At 46.0% G+C, this 20,807-nt stretch overlaps 1 protein-coding gene across 1 annotated transcript in view; it reads right to left on the bottom strand.

The window, feature by feature from the left end:
• Positions 1–20,807, bottom strand: part of LOC149462245 (contactin-associated protein-like 5) — a 689,962-nt gene that overhangs the window by 137,285 nt on the left and 531,870 nt on the right. The window contains exon 15 of the mRNA XM_089677184.1: positions 517–644. Coding sequence (XP_089533310.1) covers positions 517–644 — 128 coding nt within the window. The remainder of the gene's footprint in view (positions 1–516; positions 645–20,807) is intronic.

Raw genomic sequence — 20,807 nt, 5'->3', positions numbered from 1 at the left:
TAGCGAGGCAACTATTGTTGAATATTAAAGGTGAACAAACCCTCTAAGCCTCTGATGGGTGATATAGAAATCTCTCTGACTAAGCCTGGTCAGGGTAAACCAAGACTAATAGATGTTGTACAAATCTGTCTAAGCCTAATCAGGGAGAAATGCATCAGTGGGAGTGGCAAGGGACGTGGGGTTGGAGGGGTCAAGGAACAGGTAACAGACCTGGAATAAAGTCTTTTGCAAGTGTGACACAATCAGCGTGTGGATGTTTGTACATGGATTTTTCAGTGCAATAGAGTGAGGATGGGCTCTTATCTCCGACACCTGTCAATTTCCAGATCGGGGAGGAAGATTGATGTTCAGAGTGGCGCTCAACATAGTAGGGGCTGCAAAATGTCTTAAATGTTAGTTTTTATACAAACATTCTGGTCCATGGTGGATTTATCATCAATTCCATTCATCAGATCTCTAAGTCTCAAACTACGGAATTCTGGCAAAAAAGTAGACTGAAAACATGGATCTACTCACTGTCTCCATAACACCGCAAAGGACCGATTTTCCATGCCACCTCTGAACCTGACCTGTTGGTGTCGGTGATCACAATCTGAGAGACTGGCAGGTGTTCTTTAAAGGTTAGGAATCCCGTGTCATTCATCCTGAAAAACAGAAAAATATGTGTCCATGTTAGGTCAATGATGTCATGAGCATCCCCACCCCACCCCATGGTGAACATGCAGCTGCTGGGCAGGGAATGCCCCTGATGCAACAGATTGGTTCAGCACAGGCAGCTACTTTTGGGTACAGACCAACAAAGCTCTTCATTACTGAGAACCACCAACCACCAGAGAAGATCCAAGAGATACAGACCAAAGAAGATCATCATTATTGAAGATTACCCACCACCAGAGAAGATCAGAGAGGGATGTCATGTAACAGGGCAAGGAACGCCCCTGATAATACAGATAGGACTAGCTCAGGCAGCTACTTTTCTGGGTACAGACCAAAGAAGATCATCATTATTAAAGATTACCCACCACCAGAGAAGATCAGAGAGGGATGTCATGTAACAGGGCGGAGAACACCCGTGATGTAACAGATAGGACTAGTACAGACAGCTACGTTTCTGGGTACAGACCAAAGAAGATCATCACTATTGAAGACTACCCACCACCAGAGAAGATCAGAGAGGGATGTCATGTAACATGGCAGGGAATACCCGTGATGCAACAGATAGGACTAGCACAGACAGCTACTTTTCTGGATACAGACCAAAGAAGATCATCATTATTGAATACTACCCACCACCAGAGAAGATCCGAGAGGGATGTTATGTAACTGGCCTGAAGGTATCTGGAAAATGTAAGTATTGTACAGGATGTCAGGGATGGGCCCTGGATGTGAGATGTATGTCTCCATTATTTGGGTTGTGGTTCCCTCAAGGGAGAGTTTAAGAGACATTTTTAGTACTCAGGGATTTTCACCCATGCAGAGTGAGGGATTCTGGGACAGTCCACCTGAATAATTGGCAAGTTCTCATTTGGGATCTGGAATTCAAAGGTTCAGAGAGACTTTGGGTGGGAAAGAGCCTCCAACCCTGACTACAGGGACTTTGGTCCCAAAAAAGACCAAGAAACAGCCAGAAGGTGTTTGGAGTTCAGGGTTGGGACAAGGGGTGGGCAGGAGGGATGGCTGCCCTGGCTACTGTGTGCTCATGTGAGGTATGTGTGGGGGCACCACAAGGAGATTGGGGGGAGGGGATTTGTGTTGGGATTGGGAATTTGGAGGGCAGCAGTTGGCAATATTTGTTCTAGGAGGGGAAATTTGGGGAGATGTGCTAGGAGTGGTGATATGAGGGTCTTTTATTGGGAGGTGGGATTTGAAGGGTTTGTGCTAGAAAAGGTAATATGATAGAGGGGGGAGGCGATTTGTGTTAGGAGGAAATGTCTTTTTCTGGGGGGGGGATTGGAGGGTATTTTGCTAGGAGAGGAATGATTTTTTTTTGGGGGGGGGATTTGTGCTAGGAAGGGGGATTGGGGGAGGGGAATTTGTCATGGTAGGGGCGGATTTGAAATGGGGAGGAGAGTATTTGTGCTTGAAGGGGAAATTTGAGGAGCAGATGATTTGTGCTAGGAGTGGTACATTTTTTTAGGGGGGGGGGATTTGAAGTGGAGGCAAAAGGGAGACAGAAGATTTGAGCTGGGGGATGGGTGGGGGCAAAGATTTGTACAGGGAGGGTGGATTTCAGCAGGGGGGGATTTATACTGGGAGGAGGGGAGATTTATGCTCCGGGTAAGCATGCAGATTAGTGCTCAATCTCTTTTTTTTTGGGGGGGAGGAGATTTTTTTTCTGACACATAATGCTCATACATATTAGTGGCGGGGGAGGGGAACAATTTGGCATGTTTGCCTTGGGCTCTAGATGACCTTATCCTAGCACTGCTGGAGTCGTTATTATTATTATACAGGATTTATGGCGCCAACAGTTTGCTCAGCGCTTTACAATATAACGGGAGACAGTACAGCAACAATACAGTTCAATACAAGAGGGATAGGAGGGCCTGATCCTGGGAGCTTACAATCTAAGAGGGAAGGGCTAGTGGTACAAAAGGTAGTAACTGTGGGGGATGGACTGGTAGGAGGAATAGAAGATTCCATTATTAGCTGAGGGCAGGATAGGCTTCCCTGAAGAGATAGGTTTTCAGAGATCGCCTAAAAGTGAGTAGAGTAGGCGATAGTCTGAAAAATTGGGGTAGAGCGTTCCAGAGGATGGGGGAAGCTCTGGAGAAGTCCTGGAGATGAGCATGGGAGGAGAAGACAAGGGAGCTAGAGAGCAGGATCACACCTATGAACAAATCTGAACTGTCTGGCAACTGAGATGCTGTTTGCTGAACCCTTGTGGCCTTTGTGGCGTCCCAAGGCAGATGGGAACCCTAAATCCTGGAGTGGGATTGGTGTACTGGTGGTAAGCCAACATTTCTTCTCTTCATAGCAGAATTATAGACTCTTTTTCTTTGTTTTGCTGAAAGAAGCTACTTTTGTTTGATTGTTGTTTCAGTATACAATGAAGACCAATGTCAAAGACAGGATACCACACACCAAAGACAGGCCAATCTAAGAGGAAAGGAGCGGCTTCAGCCCACCTCTTCCCAGGCTATGCCCCATAACGCGTTTCACCCTCCCACAGGGCCAGGGGAGGACTGACCATTTGGAAACTCGGGCACTGCCCGAGGGCCCGGGGTCAGTAGGGGGCCCCATGAGATGCCCCTGGTACCTTTTTCATAGGCTTTTTTGAGTTTGGGCAAGGACACAGGGGCCCCATGATCCCACGTAGCCCGGAGGGGCTTTTCTCATACGGCTCTCGAGAGACGCGCTGTCCTGGAGGCTCGGAATGGATGGAAAGATTTGGGTGCAATGCGGTCAAAATGAGAGAGGATGCACTTAATGATTGCAGCAACTTTCCCACTCCGGTCATATTAGGATGCAGCTCAAGTTCTATTCGAATGCAAAATGCTTCCATCAAATGGATACTAACAATGGTACTTTGGAAGAGACCACTGAATGAGATTCTTTACTTGGTTACAAAGGATGAATGAGTCTGAAACAAAAGCTCCAGACCATAAAAATGCAGTCAGGGGCGGACTGACCACTTGGAAACTCAGGCACTGCCCGAGCGCCCGGGGTCAGTAGGGGGCCCCATGAGATGCCCCTGGTACCTTTTTCATAGGCTTTTTTGAGTTTGGGCAAGGACACAGGGGCCCCATGATCCCCTATTGCCCGGGGGCCCCATGAGTTGTCAGTCCGCCCCTGCACACGACTAAATTGTAGTGTCCTATGATTAGACACAGGCTGAACCCGCTCCTTTAGTCTTAGATTGGGCTCCCTTCGGTTTGCAGCATTCTATATTCAACATCAGATATTTCACAGGGAGCCGAGACGAGTTATTACTGGATGCCGGTACTTGCTAGTGAAGGAAGGTGGGGGAGGGGATTTGCAGTATGATGAGTTGGGGCTGGTGCCTGGAGCAATGCTGCATGTGTTTTCGGAAGGGACACAATAAAGTCTTTTACAATTGGCTGGCTGGTGATCCAGAGTTCCCATATTACAGTATGAAAAAAAAAAAACATACTTGGAGGGAAGGCTCCTGGTGGGAGGGGCAACTGACTAGGCGGTAGAGGAAGCCCGGAGTTGGGCTTAAAGTTGGACAACAGATATTCCAGCCAATCAGAAAATCCATCTCCTTTCCATGTAAAATCACGTTTTATCTTCCCTTGCTTGGTAAGCTACATTTGACCTTCTGATACAGAATGATTGGTGGATTTGGTGTCCCGCTGAGATGTGTAATACGCACCCGCCTGCTGACTAGGAGGATTTACGGCGGCGAGGAACGTGCGTGTTGTCTGTCTCGTGTTCCCATACAAGGACTGCTGTGATGCTAACAAGAGGAAAGGACAGAAGGGACTGATTGTTTGTTTTGCAATGACACTACACACCACAGGGACGGGTTTTGTAAGGTTCCCCTTCTCACAGCAAATGTCACTTTATCTGAAGCTGCTTGGGACTTTAGGCTGCTCCTTTGGACCTTCCGCCCCTAAATAAAACCTTCCCATTTTCATTACATACCTTACTTTGGACCAGGGGCGGACTGACAACTCATGGGCCCCCCGGGCAATAGGGGATCATGGGGCCCCTGTGTTCTTGCCCAAAATCAAAAAAGCCTATGAAAAAGGTACCAGGGGCATCTCATGGGGCCCCCTACTGACTCCGTGCCCTCGGGCAGTGCACGAGTTTCCAAATGGTCAGTCCACCCCTGTTTTGGACCCCAGTGATTTCATCACTGGGTCTTTATGCTTCTCTAAGCAATGCAGGCAGACCATGGCTGGTGGGAGGGGTTGGCAGGGTGCTGTGATGTTTTCAAAAAGCTACATACAGCGATCTGCAGGCCCCTCCCACTAGCTGTCAGGAGATCTCATCCCTGGTGCAAGCAGCGGGCTAGCTCTTGGGAGGAGTAATGCAAACTTCAAAATGCGTTGATGTAGGTCAGTCCAGGACACTTCTAGACAGCATTGTGATGCTGAGCCTCTAGGATTGAAAACACAAAACGTTATAGTTATATTTACAGTTTACTTTCAGGCTGTCTCTCTCTGATTGAAAGTTCAAATGCTGTCCAATGAAATCAGGCATAGAGGAGGTAAGGGGAGGAGTTACTGCTCTAACTCATTAACATACAGTATACAAGGTGTAGAAATTGAATTCCCTGAACGGAATGAAAAGAAAAAATGCTTGCTCTCTATACCCTAGCGGCTGTTGTCACCTTCAAAGCAGTCCCCTTGTGAAGCGACGCACTTTTCTAGCTGACTGTGCCACCGCCGGAAACGTTCCTGGAATCTGTTTTCCAGAATGCTGCGCAGTATCTTTGTCGCGACGCTCTGGATGTCCCGAATGTCATCAAATCTGGGTCCTTTTAAGGCATTTTTAAATTTTGGAAAAAGCCAAATGTCGCAGGGTGCTAAGATACATAGTTACATAGTTACATAGTTACATAGTTATATAGTTACCTAGTTATATAGTTACCTAGTTATATAGTTACCTAGTTATATAGTTACATAGTTATATAGTTACCTAGTTACATAGTTACATAGTTATATAGTTACCTAGTTACATAGTTACATAGTTACCTAGTTATATAGTTACCTAGTTACATAGTTACATAGTTATATAGTTATATAGTTATATAGTTACCTAGTTATATAGTTACATAGTTACATAGTTATATAGTTACATAGTTACCTAGTTACATAGTTACATAGTTACCTAGTTATATAGTTACATAGTTATATAGTTACATATTTACATAGTTACATAGTTATATAGTTACATAGTTATATAGTTACATAGTTATATAGTTACCTAGTTATATAGTTACATAGTTATATAGTTACCTAGTTACATAGTTACATAGTTACCTAGTTATATAGTTACCTAGTTACATAGTTACATAGTTATATAGTTATATAGTTATATAGTTACCTAGTTATATAGTTACATAGTTACATAGTTATATAGTTACATAGTTACCTAGTTATATAGTTACATAGTTACCTAGTTATATAGTTACATAGTTATATAGTTACATATTTACATAGTTACATAGTTATATAGTTACATAGTTATATAGTTACCTAGTTACATAGTTACATAGTTATATAGTTACATCGTTACATCGTTACATAGTTACCTAGTTACCTAGTTATATAGTTACCTAGTTATATAGTTGCCTAGTTATATAGTTACCTAGTTATATAGTTACCTAGTTACATAGTTACATAGTTACATAGTTACCTAGTTACATAGTTATATAGTTACATAGTTATATAGTTACATAGTTACCTAGTTACATAGTTACATAGTTACCTAGTTACATAGTTATATAGTTACATCGTTACATAGTTACATCGTTACATAGTTACATAGTTATATAGTTAGTCTGGTTGAAAAAAAGACGAAAGTCCATCCAGTTCAACCATTAACCACCTCCCGTCTGGCTGTTGCATATAAGCGGCCGGACGGTGGCAGTGCAGGGTCGGGTGGCCATTTATAAACGGCCTCCCCGCACCCTGCTTGTGCGCCTCCCTGGGAGCGCGCAGCACCGCGAACTGGTGCCCGCTGTGTCCTCCAGACACAGTAAAACACCGATCGTCAGACGGGACCTCTGTACGAGATCCCGATCACGTGATCAACTGATTGGCCAATCAATGATCACATGCAAAGTAGTAAGCAAGATGTCACTTCGGACATCATTGCTTACTACGTGTGAAATCTGTGAAAGATCACAGAGATCACATGGTACAGGGCTATTCACAACAGCCTTGTACAATGTGACAAGCTGTGACCAATCACAGCTCACTCAGTACTTCGCAATGAGTGCAGGAATGCAGAGAGAAAGAGAAATGATTGCTTTTACATCCTGTATGGGTGTAAAAGCAATCAGTGTAAATAAAAAATCTTGATCACCCCCTACAAGTAGTACAGTGTCACCATGGTGACACAGTACTGCTAGGGTGACAGTATGTAAAAAAAATAAAATAAAAAATAATAATATAAAAAAATGAAATAAAAATGTAAAAAAAATGTTTAAAAATTATAATTTTTGGTTATAAACTAATTTGGATTTTTTTTTTACTAAAAAGATAACGAAATAAATTTTGGCCAAGTTTTATGATGAAATATTATTTATTTGCAAAATATTATTAAAAAACACTTTTTTTCAAAATTTTTGAACTTTTTCATTTACATAGCAAAAAAAAAAATAAAAATCCCAGCGGTGAATAATTACCACCAAAATAAAGCTTTATCTGTCTCAAAAAAATGGTAAAAAATTCATATGGGTACAGTGTTGCATGACTGCGCAATTGTCATTCAAAGTGTGATAGCGCTGAAAGCTGAAAATTGCCATGGACAGGAAGGGGGTGAAAGTGTCCATACAGGAAGTGGTTAAAATCCCCATAGGTGACTCTTTAAAAAATTTTTCAAAATTTTTGGACTTTTTCATTTACATAGCAAAAAAAATAAAAATCTCAGCGGTGAATAATTACCACCAAAATAAAGCTTTATCTGTCTCAAAAAATGGTAAAAAATTCATATGGGTACAGTGTTGCATGACTGCGCAATTGTTATTCAAAGTGTGATAGCGCTGAAAGCTGAAAATTGCCCTGGTTAGGAAGGGGGTAAAAGTGTCCGGACTTGAAGGGGGTGAAAGTGTCCGGACTGGAAGGGGGTGAAAGTGTCCGGACTTGAAGGGGGTGAAAGTGTCCGGGCTGGAAGGGGGTGAAAGTGTCCGGACTGGAAGGGGGTGAAAGTGTCCGGGCTGGAAGGGGGTAAAAGTGTCCGGGCTGGAAGGGGGTGAAAGTGTCCGGGCTGGAAGGGGGTGAAAGTGTCCGGACTGGAAGGGGGTGAAAGTGTCCGGTCTGGAAGGGGGTGAAAGTGTCCGGACTGGAAGGGGGTGAAAGTGTCCGGACTGGAAGGGGGTGAAAGTGTCCGGACTGGAAGGGGGTAAAAGTGTCCGGGCTGGAAGGGGGTGAAAGTGTCCGGACTGGAAGGGGGTGAAAGTGTCCGGGCTGGAAGGGGGTGAAAGTGTCCGGTCTGGAAGGGGGTGAAAGTGTCCTGACTGGAAGGGGGTGAAAGTGTCCGGTCTGGAAGGGGGTGAAAGTGTCCGGGCTGGAAGGGGGTGAAAGTGTCCGGTCTGGAAGGGGGTGAAAGTGTCCGGGCTGGAAGGGGGTGAAAGTGTCCGGGCTGGAAGGGGGTGAAAGTGTCCTGACTGGAAGTGGTTTAAAAAAAAAAAAGTCATAATCCTACACCAACAGTTGATAGGGCTTACATAGTGCTACACCACAGGCATTCCGGCAATTAAATTGCCACACCTCCTACCTGCTATTTAGCTTTATAAATGACAAACTTTTTTTAAGCTGAGCAGCTAAGTATAGCAAGGTCAATGTAGCAAGCAGCCAAGAATATTGGAAATATATATAATAATTCATCTTCTGCACTAAAAAAAAAAAAATAGATCCGAATGAGAAGAGAGATTATCAGCAGAATTACTGATGATAAAAAATACTTTGCGCCCACCAGAATTATGGCCACCGGTATTCCCGCCCCCCGACTGCCCACCTAAAGAAGATCAGGCCTGTACACATGCACTGGGGATAGTGGCACAGCAAAAATGGCCCTGCGATCCGATTCTAGTGCAGACCAAAAAAAGGGTCCTGCGCCTTTTTTGGTGGAGATGAGGGGCGATTGAGCCATACAAAAGGCACGGCTCCGATCGCACGGCACAGAATTCACATGTGATTTGCGCAGGAATGCAGTGCGGTTGCAGTGCGAAGAAGTGTGAACCCGGGCTTAATGACATTTCTTCTTCTCTTCCAGGTTTTGAAGGCTTTGTGTGGAGCAGGAGGGTGGATATAGTTCATATAATCGCATAAACGCAGACGCCACAGGCCCTCGCTCCATAATAAAAGTCCCCCCCCCCCCGTCAGATCTACATTTATAGCGGCGTACAATAACGCATCTGTTTTCTATCTCTCCGGCACACCTGAGCCATACGGTATTAATCAGTTATAAATATTGATGGGCGCCATTGATTTACACCCCTGAATTCAACGCAACGCGGCACAATTAATTCATATTTCATTATCGAGTTATTCGCTGTTTGCTACATTATACTAGAAGGAGGTGATGAGAAAAAAATCGACTTCATATTGTATATGGACTGAAGAAATCAATGTGGTATGGGCAGCACAGTGGCTAAATGGTTAGCACTTCCACCTGGCTGTACTGGGGTCATTGGTTCAACTCCCAACCACTGCACCACCTGCCTGGAGTTTGCATGTTCTCCCTGTGCCTGTGTGGGTTTCCTCCAGGTACTCCGGTTTCCTCCCACACTCCACAGACATGCTAGTAGGTGAATTGGTTCCTGTCTAGATTGTCCCTAGTATGTGTATGTATGAATGTGAGTTAGGGACCTTAGATTGTACACCCCTTGAGGGTTAGGGACCTTAGATTGTACACCCCTTGAGGGTTAGGGACCTTAGATTGTACACCCCTTGAGGGTTAGGGACCTTAGATTGTACGCCCCTTGAGGGTTAGGGACCTTAGATTGTACACCCCTTGAGGGTTAGGGACCTTAGATTGTACGCCCCTTGAGGGTTAGGGACCTTAGATTGTACACCCTTGAGGGTTAGGGACCTTAGATTGTACACCCCTTGAGGGTTAGGGACCTTAGATTGTACACCCCTTGAGGGTTAGGGACCTTAGATTGTACACCCCTTGAGGGTTAGGGACCTTAGATTGTACGCCCCTTGAGGGTTAGGGACCTTAGATTGTACGCCCCTTGAGGGTTAGAGACCTTAGATTGTACGCCCCTTGAGGGTTAGGGACCTTAGATTGTACACCCTTGAGGGTTAGGGACCTTAGATTGTACACCCCTTGAGGGTTAGGGACCTTAGATTGTACACCCCTTGAGGGTTAGGGACCTTAGATTGTACGCCCCTTGAGGGTTAGGGACCTTAGATTGTACGCCCCTTGAGGGTTAGGGACCTTAGATTGTACACCCCTTGAGGGTTAGGGACCTTAGATTGTACGCCCCTTGAGGGTTAGAGACCTTAGATTGTACGCCCCTTGAGGGTTAGGGACTGATGTGAATGTACAATATATATGTAAATTGATGGCGCAATATAAGTACCTGAAATAAATAAATGTGGAAGAATTCCCAGCAAGAGGGACATTCCAGTAAAATTTTGCCTACACTCAGGGCCGGGTGGGGCAGGAGGGGCAGCTGCCCTGGGCACTGTGGTATCATGTGAGGCGGGGAGGGGGTATCACAAGGAGATTGGGGGATGGGATTTTAATTGAGAAGGGGAATTTGGGGGACAGCAGGAGGTAATTGTTCTAGGAGGGGAAATTTGGGGAGGTGTGCTAGGAGCACTGTCTCTGTGAATACCTAACACCAGGAGCGGACTGACAACTCATGGGGCCCCCGGGCAATAGGGGATCATGGGGCCCCTGTGCCCTTGCCCAAACTCAAAAAAAAAACTATGAAAAAGGTACCAGGGGCATCTCATGGGGCCCCTACTGACCCCGGGCCCTCGGGCAGTGCCCTGGAGTGGTGATTTGGGAGGATGAGTGAAGGTTATTTGTACTAGAAGGGGTGATTTGGAGGGGGGGGGTGTCTATAAAAGTAATAACAGGATTTGTGCTAAGAGAAGAAATATTTTCTTTCTTTGGGGGGGAGGGGTTGTGCTAATAGGGACGAGTGGGGGTTAATTGCGCTAGGAAGGACATTTTTTGGGGGGATTTGTGCTAGGATGGGGGATTGAGGGAGGGGATTTGTGCTTAGATTGGGAATTTTTGCCTACACTCAGGGCCGGGACAAGGGGTGGGGCAGGAGGGGCGGCTGCCCTGGGCACTGTGGTATCATGTGAGGTGGGGGGGGGGTATCACAAGGAGATTGGGGGACGGGATTTTCATTGAGAAGGGGAATTTGGGGGGCAGCAAGAGGTAATTGTTCGAGGAGGGGACATTTGGGGAGATGTGCTAGGAGTGGTGATTTGGGAGGATGAATGAAGTTTATTTGTACTAGGAGGGGTGATTTGGAGGGGGGGGGGCTGTCTATAAAAGTAATAAGGTGATCTGTGCTAAGAGAAGAAATATTTTCTTTTTTTGGGGGGGGTTGTGCTAATAGGGATGATTGGGGGTTAATTGCGCTAGGAAGGAACATTTTTGGGGGTGATTTGTGCTAGGATGGGGGATTGAGGGAGGGGATTTGTGCTGCGAGGAGGGGGGGTTTAGAGTGGGAGGGGGATTTGTGCTTAAATTGGGAATTTATGCCTACACTCAGGGCCAGGACAAGGTGCGGCAGGAGGGGCAGCTGCCCTGGGCACTGTGGTATCATCTGAGGAGGGAGGGGGGTATCACAAGGAGATTGGGGGGCAGGGGATATTCATTGAGAAGGGGAATTTGGGGGGCATCAGGAGGTAATTGTTCGAGGAGGGGACATTTGGGGAGGTGTGCTAGGAGTGGTGGTTTGGGAGGATGAGTGAAGGTTATTTGTACTAGGAGGGGTGATTTGGAGGGGGGGGGGGCTGTCTATAAAAGTAATAAGGGGATTTGTGCTAAGAGAAGAAATATTATCTTTTTTTCTGGGGGGAGGGGGGAATTTGTGCTATTAGGGATGATTGGGGGTTAATTGCGCTAGGAAGGAACATTTTTGGGGGTGATTTGTGCTAGGATGGGGGATAGAGGGAGGGGATTTGTGCTGTGAGGGGGGGGGTTAGAGTGGGAGGGGGATTTGTGCTTAAATTGGGAATTTTTGCCTGCACTCAGGGCCAGGACAAGGTGGGGCAGGAGGGGCGGCTTCCCTGGGCATCATCTGAGGTGGGAGGGGGGTATCACAAGGAGATTGCGGGGCAGGGGATTTTCATTGAGAAGGGGAATTTGTGGGGCAGTAGGAGGTAATTGTTCTAAGAGGGGAAATTTGGGGAAATGTGCTGGGAGTGGTGATTTGGGGGGATTTTTATTGGGAGGTGGGATTTGAAGGGTTTGTGCTAGAAAATGTAAAATGGTAGAGGGGAGGAGGGATGGTAGAGGGGGGAGGGGATTTGTGTTGGGAGGGAATGTTTTTTTCTGTGGGGGGTGCTACTAGGGAGGATTGGGGGCAATTTTACTAGGAAAGGAAATTGTGAGGTGGGGGGGGTATCACAAGGAGATTGGGGGGCAGGGGATTTTCATTGAGAAGGGGAATTTGGGGGGCAGCATGGGGTAATTTCCCTAGCAGGGGAAATTTGGGGATATGTGCTAGGAGTGGTGATTTGGGTGGATGATGGAAGATTATTTGTACTAGGAGGGGTGATGGGGGGGGGGGGCTGTCTATAAAAGTAATATGGGGATTTGTGCTAAGGAAGAAATATTTTCTTTTTTTTTGGGGGGGGGGGATTTGTGCAAATAGGGATGATTGGGGCTTAATTGTGCTAGGAAAGAACATTTTTGGGGGGGATTAGTGCTAGGATGGAGGATTGGGGGAGGGGATTTGTGCTGGGGGGGGGTTAGAGTGGGGGGGGGGATTTGTGCTTGGCGGGGAATTTTGTGGATTTGTGCTGGAGGCATATGGGAAAAGAGAGGAGTGGGGATTTCAGCAAGGGGGGTGGATTTGTATGGACAGGAGAAGGAATTTATGCTTAGGGGGTCAGAATGCAGATTAGTGCTCAATTTTTTGGGGGGAGAGGATTGTCACTGACACATAATGCTCATATATCTTGGGGGGCGCACAATTTGGCCCCCTTAACATGCAAAATAACATTAAACTAAAAATTTTTTTCAGGTAAATCACCTTATTTTAGTACAGTGATGTCATCACTGGGTCTCTGCACTTCTATATGCAATGCAGGAAGATCATGGCTGGTGAAAGGGGCTAGTAGGGTGCCCATTCCTGAAAACATCACAGCACACTGCGTCAGTACTCCTCTCAAGAGCACTCAGTGCTGATGCAAGCAGTGGGAGGGGTTATGTAAATATCAAAATGTCTCCATAGGTGGATGTCAGTTTGGAGGAATTAGTGTTCCCAGGAAGGCAACATTTGTATACAGACCACCCGAGGTAACGCCCACATACAAGCTTCCATAATTGAAAGTGGGTGGGCCGGGGCAGCCAGGATGGGGAACACAAAGCTAGATGATGATCGATGACTTACAGCCAGGAAATGAGGCGGAGCTCTTTCTGACTTGCTGCAGCTTCTAATGCACATGATTAGCTCACAGTGTGCAGTGAAATCAGAGTAAGTAATTTCAGTCCAGGAGAGGAACCGGTACACCTGTGCAAGACTGAAGGGGAGGAGCCGGTACACCTGTGCAAGACTGAAGGGGAGGAGCCGGTACACCTGTGCAAGACTGAAGGGGAGGAGCCGGTACATCTGTGCAAGACTGAAGGGGAGGAGCCAGTACACCTGTGTAAGACTGGAGGGGAGGAGCCGGTACAACTGCACAAGACTGAAGGGTAGGAGCCGGAAAAAATGTGCAAGACTGGAGAGGAGGAGCCAGTACACCTGTGCAAGACTGAAGGGGAGGAGCCAGTACACCTGTGCAAGACTGAAGGGGAGGAGCCGGTACACCTGTGCAAGACTGAAGGGGAGGAGCCGGTACACCTGTGTAAGACTGGAGGGGAGGAGCCGGTACACCTGTGCAAGACTGAAGGGGAGGAGCTGGTACACCTGTGCAAGACTGAAGGGGAGGAGCTGGTACAACTGCGGAAGACCAGAGGGGAGGAGCCGGTACACCTAAGCAAGACTGAAGGGGAGGAGGCAGTACAACTGTGCAAGACTGGAGGGGAGGAGCCAGTACACCTGTACAAGACTGAAGGGAAGGAGCCGGTACACCTGTGCAAGACTGAAGGGGAGGAGCCGGTACACCTGTGCAAGACTGAAGGTGAGGTGTTGGTACACCTGTGCAAGACTGAAGGGGAGGAGCCGGTACACCTGTGCAAGACTGAAGTGGAGGAGGCGGTACAACTGTGGAAGACTGAAGGGGAGGAGCTGGTACACCTGTTCAAGACTGAAGGGGAGGAGCCGGTACACCTGTGCAAGACTGAAGGGGAGGAGCCGGGAGCCGGTACAACTGTGCAAGACTGAAGGGGAGGAGCCGGTACACCTGTGCAAGACTGAAGGGGAGGAGCTGGTACACCTGTGCAAGACTGAAGGGGAGGAGCTGGTACACCTGTGCCAGATTGAAGGGGAGGAGTCGGTACAACTGTGCAAGACTGAAGGGGAGGAGCCGGTACAACTGCGCAAGACTGAAGGGGAGGAGCTGGTACACCTGTGCAAGACTGAAGGGGAGGAGCTGGTACAACTGCGGAAGACCAGAGGGGAGGAGCCGGTACACCTAAGCAAGACTGAAGGGGAGGAGGCAGTACAACTGTGCAAGACTAGAGGGGAGGAGCCAGTACACCTGTGCAAGACTGAAGGGAAGGAGCCGGTACACCTCTGCAAGACTGAAGGGGAGGAGCTGGTACACCTGTGCAAGACTGAAGGGGAGGAGCCGGTACACCTGTGCAAGACTGAAGGGGAGGGGTTAGTACACCTGTGCAAGACTGAAGGGGAGGAGCCGGTACACCTGTGCAAGACTGAAGTGGAGGAGGCGGTACAACTGTGGAAGACTGAAGGGGAGGAGCTGGTACACCTGTTCAAGACTGAAGGGGAGGAGCCGGTACACCTGTGCAAGACTGAAGGGGAGGAGCCGGGAGCCGGTACACCTGTGCAAGACTGAAGGGGAGGAGCCGGTACACCTGTGCAAGACTGAGGGGGAGAAGCCGGTACACCTGTGCAAGACTGAAGGGGAGGAGCCGGTACACCTATGCAAGACTGAAGGGGAGGAGCCGGTACACCTGTGCAAGACTGAGGGGGAGAAGCCGGTACACCTGTGCAAGACTGAAGGGGGGGAGCCGGTACACCTGTGCAAGACTGAAGGGGAGGAGCCGGTACACCTGTGCAAGACTGAAGGGGAGGTCGGAGGGAGTATGTCATTATGCCGTTATATTTGAATAAGGGCAGAGACCAACACTGCACAGAACAATTTGGCTCCTCCCAGTCTTGCCCTGGACTCTTCATTCTTAATGGATTGACCGCCATATTTAGGAAAACAAGTAATAAGGGGCTGATAAAAGAGGGGATTAGGGTGGGGATGGATCTTTCCCATTTCACAGTCGATTCCAGGCAAAAGAAAAAAGAAAGAGTTCAAGAGGTCAGGAAATGATCACATGACTTCTATTATATGATAGCACCCCTACGTCACCGCCCACTAATGCTTATGAACAGCACCGGCAAAAATGGGTATTGATAATATATATTCACTATATTGCCAAAAGTATTGGGCCATCTGCCTTTCCATGCACATGACCTTTAATGGCCCCCCAGTCTTAGTCCGTAGGGTTCAATATTGAGTTGGCCCCGCTCTTTGCAGCTATAACAGCTTCAACTCTTCTGGGAAGGCCGTCCACAAGGTTTAGGAGGGTGTCTATGGGAAGGTTGGACCATTCTTCCAGAAGCACATTTGTCAGGTCAGGCACTGATGTCGGGGGAGGAGGCCTGGCTCACAGTCTCCGCTCTAATTCATCCCAAAGGTGTTCTATGGGGTTGAGGTCAGGACTCTGTGCAGGCCAGTCAAGTTCCTCCACCCCAAACTGGCTCCTCCATGTCTTTATGGACCTTGCTTTGTGCACTGGGGGGCAGTCATGTTGGAACAGGAAGGGGCCATCCCCAAACTCTTCACACAAAGTTGGGAACATGAAATTGTCCAAAATGTCTTGGTATGCTGATGCCTTAAGAGTTCCCTTCACTGGAACTAGGGGGCCAAGCCCAACACCTGAAAAACAACCCCCCACCATAATCCCCCCCTTCACCAAACTTTACACTTGGCACAATGCAGTCAGGCAAGTACCATTTTTATGGCAACCACCAAACCCAGACATGTCCATGCAGCTGCTCGGCCATGGAAACCCATTCCATGAAGCTCTCTACGCACTGTTGTTGGGCTCATCTGAAGGCCACACCAAGTTTGGAGGTCTTTAGCTACTGACTCTGCAGACAGTTGGTGAGTTCTGCGCACTGTGCGCTTCAGCATACGCCGACCCCGCCCTGTCATGTGACGTGGCCTACCACTTGGTGGCTGCTGTTCCCAGTTGCTTCCACTTTGTTATAATCCCACTAACAGTTGAGCGTGGAATATTTAGTAGCCAGGAAATGTCACGGATGGACTTATTGCACAGGTGGCCACCTATCACGGGACCACGCTTGGTGTCACTGAGCTCCTGAGAGCGACCCATTCTTTCACCAATGTTTGTAGAAGCCGTCTGCATGCCTTGGGGCTTGACTGTATACACCTGTGTCCATGGAGGGGATTGGAACACCTGAATCACATGATTTGGAGGGCGGGGACAATACTTTGGCAATATAGTGTATATGAGGTGGTGTCAAAAAGTTTCAAGACTAGTTTTGTAACATGCCAACAGATGGCAGCACAAAGCTGCATGCACAGTCACAGGGAGCACTGACCTTCATAAGTCAGTGTGCCAAAAGACATCTTCCTTTGTACATTGGAAGCTGTGCAACTGGTGCTATTCTGACCACATGTGTTACCACATCTGCTATTTTATCATGGAGAGCAAGTTAGAACAAAGAGCAAACGTGAAATTCTGCGTGAAACGGGAAAAAAATCGCTGGATCGTCAAAATGTTGTCAAAATGGCAACCTTTGAGCTGGATGTAGTGGTGTGACCCTCCTGCGCTCCAAATATTGTGTTTAAACAATTAAACAAATTAAATATATGAACCCCAAACAGCTGCTAGCATTAAATCATATACCAGTGATCAAGTGAATATAAACCATATAAATGCTGCGCTACATTCAAATTAAAGTGAATGTGGAATCCAATGACACAAATCTAATATAGTGACAATAATATGGAAATAAATATATAAGTGCTTGATAATAACAAAAATCATCAAATCAAACACCCAAAAGATGAAAAAACAAAAACTTAAATCTATACGCATGTGCATAAATTACACATACATATAGTTACATCACACGTGCAAATGTGAAGTGAAATAATATTTACTTATTAAGCGCAAAAAAAGTCCAATATATAAATGTTAAAGGTGAAAAAATGTAAACGGTGTTTCCAATAATATTATAAAGTGACCACAGGTGAAACAAATCGTGCAGGTATCTGAGTGTAGATAGAACTTGTGAATCCAACCACCTTCTGGATTAGCCTCTCACCTCATCACTTCGACCCTTGCGGATCAAAGAGCAATAATGGATCCCTCTCACAGATCCTCCAGGCACCACAGCACTCCAGAAACGCTTTTCAGAATTCAATATTCCCACTTAAACTCTTCTCCAGGTATAGATGAAATATCAATCACAATATGTGTAAATTAGTTTGGAGTCTATAAATCGCACTTTTAGATTGTGCAGGACGGCTGGCTCATGGAGGTAACTGAGCACAGTAAGGTCATTTTCCCCGACAAGGATATCTGGATTTCTTAGTGGTGGCAGCTCCTTTGTCTTGGCATCGAGATGATACTCCAAATCCGTGCCTTCCTCTAGACGCAGACAAAGAACCGCATCCCCTGGTTTATAATCCTTTTGTATTTCGGCAGATTTCCAAACATCTTCTGGATCAGGGATCCACACCCGTGCGAGCTTTGTGTAAAGCTCCCTCTTTTACACAAAGCTCGCACGGGTGTGGATCCCTGATCCAGAAGATGTTTGGAAATCTGCCGAAATACAAAAGGATTATAAACCAGGGGATGCGGTTCTTCGTCTGCGTCTAGAGGAAGGCACGGATTTGGAGTATCGTCTCGATGCCAAGACAAAGGAGCTGCCACCACTAAGAAATCCAGATATCCTTGTCGGGGAAAATGACCTTACTGCGCTCAGTTACCTCCATGAGCCAGCCGTCCTGCACAATCTAAAAGTGCGATTTATAGACTCCAAACTAATTTACACATATTGTGATTGATATTTCATCTATACCTGGAGAAGAGTTTAAGTGGGAATATTGAATTCTGAAAAGCGTTTCTGGAGTGCTGTGGTGCCTGGAGGATCTGTGAGAGGGATCCATTATTGCTCTTTGATCCGCAAGGGTCGAAGTGATGAGGTGAGAGGCTAATCCAGAAGGTGGTTGGATTCACAAGTTCTATCTACACTCAGATACCTGCACGATTTGTTTCACCTGTGGTCACTTTATAATATTATTGGAAACACCGTTTACATTTTTTCACCTTTAACATTTATATATTGGACTTTTTTTGCGCTTAATAAGTAAATATTATTTCACTTCACATTTGCACGTGTGATGTAACTATATGTATGTGTAATTTATGCACATGCGTATAGATTTAAGTTTTTGTTTTTTCATCTTTTGGGTGTTTGATTTGATGATTTTTGTTATTATCAAGCACTTATATATTTATTTCCATATTATTGTCACTATATTAGATTTGTGTCATTGGATTCCACATTCACTTTAATTTGAATGTAGCGCAGCATTTATATGGTTTATATAACCTTTGAGCTGGATCTTCATCTTTGGGAAGAGGGCATTTTCAGGGGTTTAGCTCGTTGAAAGCTTCCTGATCTCTCGCCATCTTCCAGTGATATTCTTCCACCCTGAAGCATGCGTGCCACTCAAAACACCTTGAACGACTCATTGAAGCATCGCCGTAAACTTGCCGAACCATGTAAAGTGTCTCTGTGGCAGATTTGCCCAGTTTCACACAGAATTTCACACTTGCTCTTTGTTCTAACTTGCTGTTCATGATGAAATACCAGATGTGATAACGCACAAGGTCAGAACAGCACCAGTTGCACAGCTCCCAATATACACAGGATGACGTCTTTTGGCATACTAATTTATGAAGATCAGTGCTCCCTGTGACTGTGTGTGCAGCCTTGTGTCTCTCTTGCCATCTGTTGGCGTGTTACAAACTTTTGATACCACCTCGTATATACAGTGCTCGGCATAAATGAGTACACCCCTTTTGAAAAGTAAGATTTTTAATGAACATCTCAATGAACACGAAAACAATTTCCACAATTTTGTCAAAACTGACTTTTATAGAACGTTTGTTCGGCTCATTACATGGGAGTAAAGTTAATATAACTTAGATTACCAAATCTTCAGTTTTGCTCAAATTAGTTGATGCAAAAATGAATCCCCCCACAACAAGAACTCCTCCATCTAGTATTCTGTATGACCTCCATGATTGGTAAGGACGGCACCGAGTCTAATCATGGAATGAACAAGTTGGTGACATATTGCAACATCGATCTTTTTCCATTCTTCAAGAACGACCACTTTTAGATCCTGGATACTGGATGGAGATCGATGCTCAACTTGTCTCTTCAGAATTCCCCATAGGTGTTGGATTGGGTTCAGACCAGGAGACATACTTGGCCACTGAATCACCATCACCCGGTTCTTCTTCAGAAATGCAACAGTGGCCTTAGATGTGTGTTTTGGATCATTGTCATGCTTGAAAAGTGCACGACGATTGAGGGCACGGAGCGATGGTAGCATCTTCTCTTTTAATATAGAGCCGTACATCTGTGAAGTCATAATACCATCAATGAAATGCAGCTCCCTGACACCAGCAGCACTCATGCAGCCCCACAGAAGGACACTGCCACCACCATGTTTCACAGTAGGCACCATGCATTTTTCTTTGTACTCCTCACCTTTGTGACGCCATACAGTTTTGAAGCCATCAGTTCCAAAAACATTTTGTCTTGGTCTCATCACTCCAGAGAACAGAGTCCCAGTAGTCTTTTTTTTCAGCATGGGCCCTGGTAAATTCTAGACTGGCTGTTTTGTGCATGGGCTTAGGAGAGGCTTCCTTTGTGCACGACACCCGTGCATGCCATTCCTCTGCAGTGTACATCGTACTGTGTCACGGGAAACATATCACCCCAGTATAGCTTTCTACTGCAGTGAACTTGCATGGCGATTTTCTTCAACCGTTCTCATCAGAAGACGCTCCTGCTAAGGTGGTAGCTTCTGTGGATGGCCTGGAAGTCTCTGTGAGATGGTTGTAGTTCAATCATTGTTAAATTTTTGTATACCTTTTGCTACATTATTCCGACTGAAAAGTAAAGCTTTGCTGATCTTCTTGTAGCTTTCACCTTTATTGTGTAAAGAAATTATTTTCTTTCTCAGGCCTTGTGACATTTCTCTTCCATGTGGTGCCATTGCTGACAGCATGAAATGGGAGGGGTTTTCTTTGTTAAGTAACGCCCTTTTATAATCACCTGTCTGCTGGACACCTGTTTAATGAATAATTAGACACACCAGGAGTTGAATTCTTGTTAATTAGGATTTTGTTGTCTAAAATGTAGCTTTGCTCCTAAGACTTTCATTGGGGTGTGTTCATTTTTGCAACATGGTCTTGGATGAGTGGGAGGGGTTTTCTTTGTTAAGTAACGCCCTTTTATAATCACCTGTCTGCTGGACACCTGTTTAACAAGAATTCAACTCCAGGTGAGTCTAATTATTCATTAATTAGGATTTTGTTGTCTAAAATGTAGCTTTGCTCCTAAGACTTTCATTGGGGTGTGTTCATTTTTGCAACATGGTCTTGGATGAATTTGTTAGGTAATACATGTTTGTGTGTGAAAATGAACAAATCTTATCTGCAATCAATGGCTAACATTTGTGGGAGGATTTTGTAGTATAGTGTCTCATAGAAAATGTTGATTCGAAAAGAAAAGGAAAGGT

The sequence above is a fragment of the Staurois parvus genome, unplaced genomic scaffold (genome assembly GCF_062004578.1).
Source record: "Staurois parvus isolate SC_StPar_1 unplaced genomic scaffold, SC_StPar_1.0 ptg000179l, whole genome shotgun sequence".
Lineage (NCBI taxonomy): Eukaryota > Metazoa > Chordata > Amphibia > Anura > Ranidae > Staurois > Staurois parvus.
The sequence above is the reverse complement of the archived record's forward strand: the minus strand, read 5'-3'. Positions and strand labels throughout refer to the sequence as shown.